The sequence below is a fragment of the Dipodomys spectabilis genome, unplaced genomic scaffold (assembly GCF_019054845.1).
Source record: "Dipodomys spectabilis isolate Male_0828 unplaced genomic scaffold, ASM1905484v1 ptg000002l, whole genome shotgun sequence".
Taxonomy (NCBI): domain Eukaryota; kingdom Metazoa; phylum Chordata; class Mammalia; order Rodentia; family Heteromyidae; genus Dipodomys; species Dipodomys spectabilis.
Genome location: NW_024870679.1, coordinates 8,774,276 through 8,788,259, shown reverse-complemented (window position 1 = coordinate 8,788,259; position 13,984 = coordinate 8,774,276). Strand labels below are relative to the sequence as shown.

Here is a 13,984-nt window from a genome sequence, read left to right as displayed (position 1 = left end):
TTTTATTATTAATCAAAGAAAGGGAATTAGAGTCATCTGGAATTGCAACTTTTAATTTTTTTTTTTTTTTATTTTGTCTCACAATATTCATTGCCATCACAGTTCTGTCACTTATAAAAATTAACTTGGATGGAATTCAGAGACACGTGCAAGTTTTGGAAATGGACACAGAAAACAGTGTAGAACTGTACATAAAATAATTACAATTTATTAATACACATTTTTAGCGTGTCCTTATGGACGGGAATGAGCACCATTATTTTAAGGAATATATAATTTTTCTCTCTTTTTTTTCTACAGCACCAAAGAAATCCAAATAGGGAAAGGAGAGATGAAGGTCAAGAATCAAGATTTAGCCTTGTCTCAATGCCAGCCACCTTAGCTCATATCTTTTTGATTACCAAAGCTTTCTTGGGGTGATCAGTATTTCCTAATTGGTACATGTATGTATACCAAATTGTATTCTATACCATCCTTACTCAAAGTTTGCATGTGGCATAAATTGGTTTGGTGGCATCAAGGCATATTTTCTGTTGATTTTGTGTGTTCTTTGTTTAGTCTTAGCCAAGGAAACAAACTGGACCAACTTCAAATCCAAACTTCTGATTCTGATCACCAAAATCATTGATCATGACATCAATGACAGGTACTTGATCAATTTTCGGTGTATTGATTTCAATCACAGTCTTCTCATAGCCTTTTCGGGACTGTAAAATTAAGCAGAAATTTAACGTTACAGCACTATTTAACATTGTTGAGACATTATTTTCTTCTTAGTTATCTGAGTAGGGGTAGGAAGATGGCAGAGAAAAGAATACGAAGTCTGATTTGACAGTTATTATGTAGTAACACTTCTTTTATGACAGGTGACAAGTATCTATTGTTGATCATTAAATTTAGTATTTAGCTTTAATTATGTGACTATTATACTCCAAACTATTTCACTGCTAAAATGTATCCTACTAAATTGACCAGTATGGTTTATTGTTGAATTTGCTGTTGGTACTGATCCCATCATATAAATAATGCAATCTTACTATTATAGGTATTTGAAAATTATACCTATATGTATAATTACATATAATTTACAAAATATGCCTATTATATATAATATATCTATAATATATACAATATATGTATAATATTATACATACACATATGTACATTGAAATTATCTTAAGGAAAATTGAAACACGGCATAGGAGGTCGAAAGCCAAAATATTCCTATTGCTATTGATTTTACAAATAGTTAACAATATACTAAACTAGGAAAGTTGTCCACAGTTTTTGAATCATTCATTTACTTCATTTTCTTTTCTCGGTTTTACTTGTATGCCAATCATTTCTTTTTGTGTGTTTGTTTGATCTGCAAAATTTTATTAAGCAATAGCTGGACAACTCAAAATTTCAAAAAGCAAAAGCTCACTTAATTGTACATCATTTCCTTTCAGTCATTACTATGGAGCTTAAGCAATTAGCTACCCAGGGAATCCGCATGGAGTGTTCTAGAGTATGGGAGCAAAAATGAGAGTAGCTTCCAAGCTGATATGGCAACGTGACAAATAATAAGCTCTACTGTATAGATGACAGAGTGGTTATTTGTTTTTCTGTCAATTTTAAACTCATGGATCAAGGCAGTATAGGCTACATCACTTTAAATTTGGCCTTCTATGACATAAAAATGCATGGCTGTTGTATTTTAGAGTGTCCGGCCATGCACAAAGCTACGTGAACACATTGCATCTTCCTGTCAGTGATAAGCATCAGCTCTTAATAATGACTAACATCCGTTCCACGGGAGAAATCTGTCTTCCCCAGGAAGTGGGTGGTTCCCAGCTTCTTCCCATCTCTGTGAACGAAGGCGGCAAAGGTCACACTCACCGCGCAGCCGTCATACAGAGCCTTGATGTAGGGGCTGTTCTCATAGGACATCTCCTCATCATTGGACCCCAGGAACCGAAGCGCTTTGTCATAGCTTCCCGAGGATGCATCGTACCAGGCAGCTGACTGATGACAATTGTAGGTGAAGTTCTGCCGTGCAGAGGCCGTCAGAAGTTTCAGGAATGTCATTTGCACCATATTAATAGAATTGCCTTCAACATCTAAATACGAAAGCTGGGAATAAAATAAAAACAATAAAAATCACCTCAAGACTCTTCTTTGATGACACCAAGGATCAATCACTGCTGACAGTGACGTGAGATGCCAGACACTTCAGAGAAGCAACAGACCATTTTATTCAAATGAAAAATGTGTGCCACTATGGAGAAAACACCTGGAGACAGGGATTTTAGGATCTGAGGATTGCAGCCCCTGCTCCCATGTACTGTGACTCTTACTCAACTGGTCAAAATCATCTTACCTGCCTGCATGCTCTGATTACTTATCAGTAAACACTACCAGAAAGCAAATGCTTCTGTTTCTAGGAAATAATAACATGTTTGTACAACTTTTTAACAGTGTTAAACAAGCCAGGCACTGGCTCACGCCTGTCATCCTAGCTAATCAGGAGGTTTGAATTTGGGGATTGCAGTTTGAAGCTAGCCTGGGCAGAAAAGTTATGAGACTTTTATCTCCAATTAACCACTAAAAAGCCAGAGAAGTGTAGCTGTTGCTCAAGCAGTAAAGTGCTAGCTTTGAGCAAAAAAAGCTCAAGGAGTCCTATATAATTTCATGTTCCTGTGTGTGTGTGTGTGTAAATATATATGTAAACATATATGATTACTATATACATAAATATATGTGTATGTATATCTATATATATATATAAATACACTAATCATTCAGTGTGTTTACTTGTAATAAGCCCATTCTAGCCTATATTTCTTCTGTTCTGGCTTACTTCACGTAATACAATTTTTTCCAAGTTTTTCCATTTCCTTATGAATGGTACAACATCATTCTTTCGGATGGGTAAATAGAATTCCATTGGGTATATATACCACATTTTCTTGATCCAGTCATACTCTAGACATTCACACACTGAAGCCAAAGGAGGATATGCATAGGAATGGTTGACCAAGACTCAATAGCCATGTGCATATGATCATATAAACTGTTATTTTATGAAATGAACTCCAAGGAAAGGAAACAACAGACATTTTTAGTTGCCACTGTTGCTGTTTTTGTTTTCTTTTTCTTTTGTCTTGCTTGTTAATTTGTTTGTATTGGGGAGGGTAACGGAAGGCACAGAAAAGATGGAACAAGGGTGAGCACATACAACAGTGGTACTCATAGACACTACATGGAAAATGAACTGGTTATCTTGAGGGTGGGGATAGGAGGGAAAGTCTGGGCAAAAGTGACAGAAGGGGAGACATGGTTCAAACAGAATTGTTCTCATTACTCATTACCTGACTCATGTAACTGTAACCCCTCTGTATATAAATGCTGCAACAACAATTTTTTTTTAAGAACTCAAGAGCAGTGAACTCCAAGAAAGGGACACAAATATTTTTTTTCTTTCTTGCTAGTGTTTCTAACATAGTTATAAAGTACCATGTGGTTTTTTTCTCTTTGTAGTATGCTCCTCCCTAACAGGTAAAACTCCTGTTTTCACTGTTTTTGATGTTGGTGCCTTGCATCTTGTCTATACAAGAGGGGAAGGGAAAAAACAAAATGCTTAAATAAGCCAGGACCAAAGAAACATAGGTTCTATGGTTTCCCTTATTTGCAATAACTAGCATGTGTCTACGACAAGCAGAAAAGGTCAAACGCTATGTACATATGACCAGATAAGATGATGTTAAGCAAAATGAGCCCCAAGATAGGGACGTAAGTGGTTTTTTCTTTCTTGCTATTGTTCCTAACGTATTTATAATGTACCATATAATATTTCTGTTTCTTTGTATGTTCCTCCCCCACAGTATAACCCTGGTTTATATTTGTGTATTTGATGTTGGTGCCCTGTATCTTGTATATACATTTTTCTAATTTGGGGAGGGGAAGGAAAAAAACAAAATGCTTAAATAAGGATACAGGTTGACCCATTGTAACAATGAGATGTACAAAACACTATGTTGAAAATGAACTTTACAGCTGGGGGGAGGGGTAGTTGTGGAGGTGGGAGGGAAGGAATGGTAGGGGGAAAACAAAGGAGGAGGCAACAATACTCAATAGGAAAGGTACTCATTATCTTGCTCGTGTAACTGTAACCCCTCTGTACACCATTTTTCCAATAAAAAATATACAAAAACAATAGCCTTGCTGTATATAAACAACGTACAAGTTGAGAGAGAAATCAGGAAAACAATTCCATTTGCAATAGCCTCAAAATATAAAATATTTAAGAATAAACCCAACCAAGGAAGCAAAAGACCTCTATCTTGAAGACTATTAAAAATCTGAATAAGATAAATTATATTTCATATGCATTAAAAGTTTGTTTTATTTAAAAAAAAAATAGTAGTCAGATCTTGACTCTAAGCCCCAGTATTGACACACACATAAACATGTGGTAAGAAAGTAAAATAATGAAAATGGTCTAAAGTCAATTCAATGCAGTATAGTTTCTAACTGCTGTTATGTTGTCTGATCTTACCTAAGTCTTTCAAAAGTTTCAAAACATATTCACTCAAATCTTGAGTCCTGTCCCTCGGCTTCATTTTCAACATAAATGTGTCTTTGTCCATTCTTACTTTACTATCATTTTACCACCAACATAAGCATAGTGTCCAAAATAACACAACTGAATATTTGGATCAATGTATAATATATAAATATATAAAAAAATTTATAAATGCTTAAGTAGCCAAATAAGAAACTTTGTACCATATTCATAAACTATCTTATTGGGCATATTGTCATTCTCTGGTTTTAGATGAAGTATATAAACTTAAATTAAAAAATTAAATTCATCTATATTATAGATTAACTCAGTAAAGTGTTCTTTGTGACTGCTTCCTTGTAAATCAGTTTATGTATTCTTTGCTGATTAACCAGATGATGGGGATCTTTGTGAGATTAAGAGAAATAAGTTTGAGAAACTCACTGTAGGCCATGCAAAACAACATTAAACAAAATAAACACAGTTCCATCTGTGTATGTTTTTAAAACTCATACAAAAGTAAGAACATGGATATTTAGTATGTAACTTGAAAACTGAACTAGAGAATTATAACTCAGGTACAATGCTTCACTAATAGCCATTATTATGAGTAGATTTGTTCAAGAAAAATAAACACAAGTTGTCATCAGGGGATCATAATACTTTTTTGAAGAATAATGAATAATTCATTATTGAAATAAATGGGAAATACATTAATTTGAATAATCCTTAATTAAACATATTTTAAACAGCTTCTGATATGAAGTTAATTTTTGCATCAAATCTGAATATATCTTGAGAAAATGATTAAAGTGAATTAAGTAATTGTAAAGCATTATTTAAGTAAATGTGAGCTATGATCAGTGAGTTCCTTCATTTCCAAGATAACAATGAGAAAAGAAAACATACATTCTAAAATTCTTCATGTAAATCGAAATAAAAGAATAAAGTTGGTTTCAAGTAAACACAAAATTAGCACAGAGGAAGCCAGAGACACTTATATCTTGTACTTTAAACAAAATCCACTCAATAATACGTACTCAGCTAGCTAATGGTTTGTATTCATTATGAAAGCTAACTTTTAGTAAAATTTCATGTAAACCCTGTATTTTAGTACTAAAACCTTTAGATTATTTTTAGGTAGCAAAGTCATCTAAGAGATGATATCAGATGGATAAAGTAAAAATCACATGGAGCCTGTTCATTATAATCTATACATGCAAAAAAAATCTAAGCTGTCCATAAATAATTAGGTGGAGGTTAAGATAAACCATTTCATGTTGAGGTTATAACATACCAGTTTTCCTCTTTTAAATTCACTAAACCAACTTCCTGGTTTCTCTTTTGGCCACGAGGAAATTCTTACCTGTTGAAAAGGAACAGAAAAATTAGTAACTAAATTAAGATTATAAACAATATTGCTCATGGATAGATCAGAAAATTGAGTCTTGTTGAAGACAACTGTCTATTCTGTTTTATGCAAAATGGGATAATGAGCATAATTTTAAATCGATCTTGTGAATTTCCTGTAAATAAGATTAAGTCATTTCCTTTTGGATATCTTTCCTAGATTAAAAAATGAAGGAAGAGAACCAACAAGGAGGGAAAAAAAAGAGCTCTTAAGACAACCATAGAAACCTTAGAATCCCACTCAGAATCAGTCAGCAAGGCAAGTAGCATCAGCTTTCTGCAGCAAAAAGGAGGCATTTTGAAAATATTTAACCAGTAAGGAAGGCATGATCTGGAAAAGTGATTGGCAGAAAAAAGACTAAAAATTCCCTACTGGAAAGAACATGTGGGATCTAACATTGATCTGATTTATTTATTCTTTTTTGTAAAAATCAGCCAACTATACTTTATGAGACCTCTCAGTTGGGAATTTGAATAAATGGTCCAAGGCAGGCATTTCCCATTTCTTTGAGGTCAGAGGCCTTCTATTATGCTTTGTCACATGTCACGTGAGCTTGGGAAAGTAAAATTGTTTTTCTCTTTCTCTTCCCACCCAGTCTTCATTCACAAACTTAACTTTTCTCTTGGAAAAGATTAACCACATAAAGTCATCTGCCTTAAGGAGCTCTCCTTGCTGTAGATACCTACAGTATTTCATTTTTTAAAAAGAAGAAAATGTTTTATGAATATAATAAACAGGTAAAAAATGTTTACTTATAAAGTACCTATAAAATACAATTATACTCGTGAAAACCCATTTTTTAAATTAATGATTCAGGTGAGGTTTTAGAAATACAAAGTCGCGCACGTTGCAAGTGCTGGGTGGAAAAATATTGGTTTGAATAGATCAATTAAGAACACATCTAAAGCTGGAGAACATTCATTTGATAATGAGATTCCTTCTTTATAAAATCTTGCATTTTGAGTGTCCTCTGCAGCTGTGGGTCTGTCATGTGGTAATTTTGAAGAGTTCTGTGCATGCACTACAATGTGAGATTCAGCTGTGTCATGGAAAGGCACAACATTTTAGAGAGCAAGCAGGTGCCTACAGAATACATCTGGGTGAAAATAAAGGAAAGAAGTATTTGTTAACTCTGTGTATCACTTTGGTGCTATATTCATGTTTATGCAAATGAAATGTTCTAATTACCCTGTAAGAAAAGCAGATAAATGAAACTATGACAGTATAATTTTCCTGTTTAGTTCAATATTGCAAAAACATGGCAGGAACTGTCAACATTCACCACCAAAACAGATTGCTACTTACTCCCTCAGACTTTTTGTCCGGATAAATGCAAGTCTCACCACCAGATGTGAAATTACAGTAAACTTTGAAGGAATCTCCTGAACAACCTTGATTTGGATCAATCCAATATTCACCTAGAAGGGAGGGAAGAAAGATAAGCCATTTGAAAATGTATTGATACCAAAAGGAAATGCTTTAGATACCAGATTTTATCATAAAGATAAAGGAAATGAGTTTTCATACATCTCTTTCCCTTCTTATGTTTTGGGCATATGAAGATTTGTAAATTATCTTGTGTTTCTCAGCCCCAAATCTTTACAAATGGCCCCCACAGTCTATCTGAGATACTCTTTATAATTCTTCACTATTAATCCTTTTCAAGTTTTACCTTCTGGTATCAGCTTTCCATGTAAGAAACATTTAGCACTAAACATATAAAATGTTAAAGTTCAAATTGATTTGTTTAGCACTGGAATTCTCAAAAGCACAATCCAAATACTTAATTATCTTCTACTACAAATATATAAATGGGGATAGCACTTTAATCATCAACAAATTTACTATTTATCAAGTAACTTGGATACCTTATTTAGCACAAAACATTCCTGTTTTTTTAACATAATACCAAAATGGGCAAAATATTACTATTTTTAGTAATAAAATTTGAGAGTGGAAGAGTTTATATAGAGAAATTATTTAATATTGTATTTAGAATTATAAACTCATTCAATTAAAAAGAATGGCAAAAAATAACAGCACACAAACGAAAACCCTAAATGTACACAAATTTTCAAATAAGCCATGACAGAATATTTTATAGTATATAATTTCATTGATCGTGTTTTTTTGTTATTATTCTCCAATTTTGGAGAATGTTTAAAAAATATTTTGGTGGTACTGTCTAGGGGTATGATTCAGTCTTCTGCTAGGTAAAAATGAAGGGTCAGAGGGATAGTGAAATATAGTAAAGCAGCAAGTGTATTAAAAATGAAAGTATAGACTCTTTAGAGAAGGGTCCCAGAGCTAGAAATCCATTGGAATATCCTAGGGAAGTAGCCTTTGTGCTTAATTCCTCTCCTACCCTGGGATATGATTTGTCAATGAGGATCCATTGGTCTCTAGCACTGGGTATGAGTATAAAAGTGAGTCTTTGGCCATGCCCAATCAAGCTTAAGTATGGAAGTGGATTTGATTAGCCATGCCCAGTCATGCACAAGCATCACCTCACCACTGAGGTAGGATTTTGAGACCTTGGACATTATGGGAGAACAAGCAACATTTTGTGCTGGAGCCCACTGCACTATGCAATCAAGAAGCACCATGATGGATCACATGTTGTCGGCTACATGTTAGGTCCACAATTTTCTATTCCTAGCTACGTAACATTTCCTGCTGGACCAGTGACTTAAATTCAGGGCCTGGACCCTCTCTCCAAACTTTTTTTGCTCAAGGAAAGTACTCTGCCATTTGAGCTACAGATCTACTTTTAGCTTTGAGCCACAATCCTCACATCTCAGCCTTCTAAGTAGACAGGACTATAGGTGTGAGCCACCAGGGTTTGGCTAACAGCTCCCTTTTCTCTCCTTCAGTACAGAGGATTTAACTCAGGGGCCTACGCTTGCAAAGCATGCATACCTAACACTTGAGCTACACTCACAGCCCTTTTTAATTGTTTATTTCAAAACACTGCAACTCTTCTGTACCCATTTCCTGGACTGACCTTGGAAATCTTATCCTGTGTGTCTCTTCAAGATTTTAGATTAAATAAAATTCTTATTTGCATAATAACTATCACAACATTTATGTCTATTACTTATGTTTGTTTCCCTTCTCTATTCTGTTAGATAAGGGCATTATTCTTTCTATTCATCTATGAATCCCTGTATGAAAAACAGTACTTACAACTGTGTAAATAAATATGTGAGTAATTAAATATTTAATCTTATTTTATCAGTACATAGTAGGATAAATGAATCTGGCTGTTTTATAGAAGGTGCTGGGAAATACAGTCCACAGTAAATTTACCATTACTAAAGTCATGATAGTTTTCTTATCTGCTCTGTTTTTAAATCATGCCTTTATAATGCCATCTTTCACATTTGATTTTCAGTTGCATATGATTACCTTAATCTGAGCTCTGACAGATAAAACAGACCGTACCATCTAGTTATGTATTCCATATCATCATCTAAATGCTATAGGAATTCAATTTGTTGATCTATAAGTATTTCTATTTGGGGGAATAGAAAGAGACATTTTCCAAGTCAGATTCAAACTAAATCATCTACGTCTTTGATCATATAATTCCTGTTAAAAATAAGAACCTAAGCCCGGTGCTGATGGATTATGCCTGTAATCCTAGCTACTCAAGAAACAGTTCTGGGGATTGCAGCATGAAGCCATCCTGGGCAAGACAGTTCTCAGACTCTTATCCCCAAATAATCACCAGAAAACTAGAGGTGGAGCTGTGGCTCAAGTGGTAGAGCTCTAGCTTTAAACAGAAAAACTCAGGGACAGAACCCAGGACCTGAATTTAAGTCTTAATACTGGTACACGCACGCGCACGCGCGCACACACACACACACACACACACACACACACACGACTGTAAATCACTGAAGTAAACATATCAACATTTGAAAATCTTGGATACCAGTACACGTAGGATCCTTAACATTCCTTTGTTTTGTGATGTCTTCCTTGGACTTTTTTTTTTTTTTTTTGGTCCGGTCATGGGGCCTGAACTCTGCTGTCCTTCAGCTCTTCAGCTCAAGGCTAGCGCTCTACCACTTGAGCCACAGCACCACTTCTGGCTTTTTTCTTTTTGCTTATGTGGTGCTGAGGAATCGAATCCAGGGCCTCAGGCATGCAAGGCAAGCGCTCTACCATTGAGCCACCTTCCCAGCCCCTTCTTGGACTTTTATATCTGCGTTCAATTCTTTAAATCATAGTTAGGATCTTCATTTATAGTTGATAATGCAAAACAGTACTTTCTTAGGAGCAAAGAGGAGGCAAAGTATTTCCGTATAAAAGAAGATTTAAGATCAGATAATTATCTATTGCTAGTTAGTTTGTAAGTGTATGACTTAATTATCTTGGCATACCTAAAACGGTTTCTCCTCAGAAAAAAGATAGATATTTAGAGGTCTTCTCAAACAGTAGGCATAAAAAATTGTGCTGATTATTGCTCAAATGCAAGCTGCTCATAGTTTTACAAGTTATTTATGCATCAATAAGAGATAATTTTTTTGTCTGAAGCTATCCTGATTCTTAAACATCCTATTCATTAACTATTGTTAAACTATTATATCAAATATTTATCTGTTTTGCTATTTTATCATATTTATATATGTCCATGAACAGTTGTAATAATTGATGTTAATGCACTAATACATCAATAATAATATATATCAACATGAATAATTTAATGTAACAATCACAGATATAGTTAATATGCTAGTAACAATTGTATCATAACATGGAAATGTGTGTGCACATAAAAGTTCCATTCTGTGAGCTATTTATAAGGCAAACTAAAGCTATGTTAGCTATAATCATCCAAAATAATCCTTTCACAATTTAATAAAACCTATAACACACAAGGATGGGTTTTTTTTTAAAGAAGATCATGAACTACACAGTGCAAATAATATTTTTCAGTCTATAAGGCTAGAACTAATAATTGTTTGCTTTAGTGTTATGGAGAGACTATATTAATTACACCAACTGAAATTAATAAGCAGACAAGGCACTTGAGCAACTTGGTGACTCAGTATGTTTGCTTTGCCACGTATTATTCACATACCATCTGGGAAGTCAGGATGGCTGAGTTGCAGATCTTTGCATGTCCGAGCTGGATTGCTCTGAGTGCCCATTGGAAATTTCATGTGCTCAATGTCTTGCTTCAGAGAACTGAGGGAACCAAATATCTCCTCCATTCCATCTGAGTAGTCAAGAATGTTATCCACTGCATCTGCCTGCACACTCTCAGTATGTCTTCTTGTTTTCTTGGGTGACAGGATTGGTAAAGGTTGAATGACTTCACCAGGTGGACCCTGTAGATGAGATAATGTGAGTGTCACAGTTCCATAAAGTAAAATGCTCTTCACATTTAGTGATTACTGACTGTGCTTTATAGAAGAAGGAATTATGTAGCTTTTCAGTTGCTACAAAGTATATAATATATAAAAGTTTATAAACATATATATTTAAGTTTATAGATATAGATAGCTAGATATCAGTAAAGATATGTTTAGGATGTGAAAACCTTTGTGAGTTCTTTTCTAAAAACCTAGTAACTTCTAGTGCTTTATATGTATCGTATCATATAGTGCAGATTCATGTGGAAATGTTACATACTATACTCTTATAGAGGAATCAGCCCTAATTTATGCCATCTCACTCCACAACTATAGATTTAATGTCTCTGGCATATATAGTATATTAGTATATATATATACATATATTAATATATACATATATAGTATATACATATATGTATATGTAGTATATACTGTATATATACTATATACAGTATATGTATATATTCTACTATATACATATATTGTATATAGTATATATACAGTATATACTACATATATACATATACATATACTACATACAGTATATATACATATACTGTATATAGTATATATACAGTATATACTACATATATACATATACATATATACTATATATGGTATATACTATATATACATATATACTAATTCATATATATGTATATATACATATTTATGTATTTATATGTTTATATGTATATACATATACTAATATATGTATATATACACATATATACATATATACTAATATACTTTATATATTAATGTTCTATGCTTCCCAGAAAGCTATAATATTTCATACCAATATACTATGAAAGGTATATTTCATATATATTTATAATCTAAGTATATATCTAATATATAATCTAAAATTTTGTTTTTTAACTTTCATACATTAGCAAGCATCATATGCCTAACTTAAATTTTTATAAATGAACACTTGACATAAATGCATTCAGACTTGACTTTACATACATGTAAGTGTAAAACCACACCAAATAGTTATAAGCTGAATCCTGCCCCACAGATATATGCTATGTTGAATTCTAAACCTTCAGTACAACAGAATCTGATCTTACTTGGGAACAGCAGAAAAGGATTATTCGTTAAAGTGCAGTCATTTCATGGGCTCTAGTCAAACTTGACTAATATTCTTATGAAAAGGGGAAATTTGGTCAGGGAAAAACAGGGATGATCACGAAAAGAGACACATAAAGAAGAATGCTATCTGGAAGTGAAAGAGAAAAGTTCAGAACAGACCCTTCCGTCCTCACAGCTCCAGAAGGAACCAAGACTAATGACACAGTGATGTAAAACTTTCAGCTTCCAGAACCTAGACATAACACATTCTGTATCCATTCAGGTTATCAGGGTAGCCTAATCAAATTTATCTATATGCAGATTTTAACTCAAGAAACAATAAACTTTCCTTTTCACAGACCTGTGTTTTATTCATTCATCTATTTCACGTATTGATTTTACAGAGCTGAGTACTGAATTTAGGGTCTTGCACTTGCCAGGTGCTCTTCCACTGAGCTAAATCCCCAGCCCTTAGAGTTGTATTTTAAATCTATCATTCAATAGTGTGTGAAGCTAGGGAATTGTCAGTATTAATGAGGGAGGGTAATTATTATTCCTTTTTACTATTGTCATTATATGAATTAGACGCCTGCATCTTAACTCTCTGCAGGTATAAATGTATCTTTGTGGCATATAAACTGTTGATTCCATTAAAATGTGACCAAATATATATGATTTTCTTTGAACAGTCATAAGTATCTAATTATAACTTATAATTAAGGTATCTCAAGATTTCAAGAGTAAAATCAATTCACAGGTATGTCTTGGCCAGTTGACTGTATTACTTACTTGCCATAGTTGTGTTTCTATAAAATCAGCACCTTGGACAGATTGTGCTTTTGCATTCATCTTACGAATTCAAAGAAATCAATTCCACTCTCTGGATACAAGTTATCAGAAGAACATTCTCACTGACACTCACCGGAGGTCCAGGCGGTCCAGGAAGGCCACTGTCACCCTTCTGGCCTGCAGGTCCCTATTAGAAAGAAAACAGGACAGACTATAAATAGGAGCAAAACAATCTAACAGGATTTGTGGAAAATCTAAAATGTCAAGGAGAAAAGTACTTACGGAAGAGCCTTTGTTACCCTTGGGGCCTTGAGGACCCTAGAAAGAAGAAAAACAAAAACACAGATAAAACACCGCAGCATTTGTGCCCATGGTATATTTGCAACTTGACCTGTGCAATTCATTTGCTGCATACTTACTGGTAATCCTGGAGGGCCAGGGGGGCCTATGGGGCCAGCAGGGCCTGGAATTCCCTAGTGGAAGAAGCACTCAATTTAGTAAGCTTTTCTATTTATTCCTTTTCCATGTTTTTCATATGCAATACCAATTAGAAAATTTGATAACACAAATATGATTAAGAACAGTCTAAAAATTTACCATTGTGAATCTAAGAAATAACTTGTGAGCCAGGCGCCGGTGGCTCACACCTGTCATCCTAGCTAGTCAGGAGGCTGAGATCTGAGGATTGCAGCTCAAAGCCAGCCTAGGCAGGAAAGTCCGTGAGACTCTTTTCCCCAATTAACCACCAGAAAACTGGAAGTCACTCAAGTGGTAGAGCGCTAGAGCCTTGAGCTG

General features: G+C 34.2%; 1 protein-coding gene across 4 annotated transcripts in view; it reads right to left on the bottom strand.

Moving 5' to 3' along the window:
- Positions 1 to 281: 281 nt before the first annotated feature.
- Col11a1 (collagen type XI alpha 1 chain) overlaps positions 282 to 13,984 on the bottom strand; it is a 170,504-nt gene continuing 156,801 nt past the window's right edge. For all 4 annotated transcript variants that reach the window (XM_042678073.1, XM_042678088.1, XM_042678065.1 and 1 more), the window contains 8 exons: positions 13,609 to 13,662; positions 13,472 to 13,507; positions 13,323 to 13,376; positions 11,047 to 11,296; positions 7,263 to 7,375; positions 5,844 to 5,912; positions 1,882 to 2,115; positions 282 to 707 (listed from right to left, as the gene is read on the bottom strand). In XM_042678073.1, coding sequence (XP_042534007.1) covers positions 561 to 707; positions 1,882 to 2,115; positions 5,844 to 5,912; positions 7,263 to 7,375; positions 11,047 to 11,296; positions 13,323 to 13,376; positions 13,472 to 13,507; positions 13,609 to 13,662 — 957 coding nt within the window. In that variant the 3' untranslated portion in view covers positions 282 to 560. The remainder of the gene's footprint in view (positions 708 to 1,881; positions 2,116 to 5,843; positions 5,913 to 7,262; positions 7,376 to 11,046; positions 11,297 to 13,322; positions 13,377 to 13,471; positions 13,508 to 13,608; positions 13,663 to 13,984) is intronic.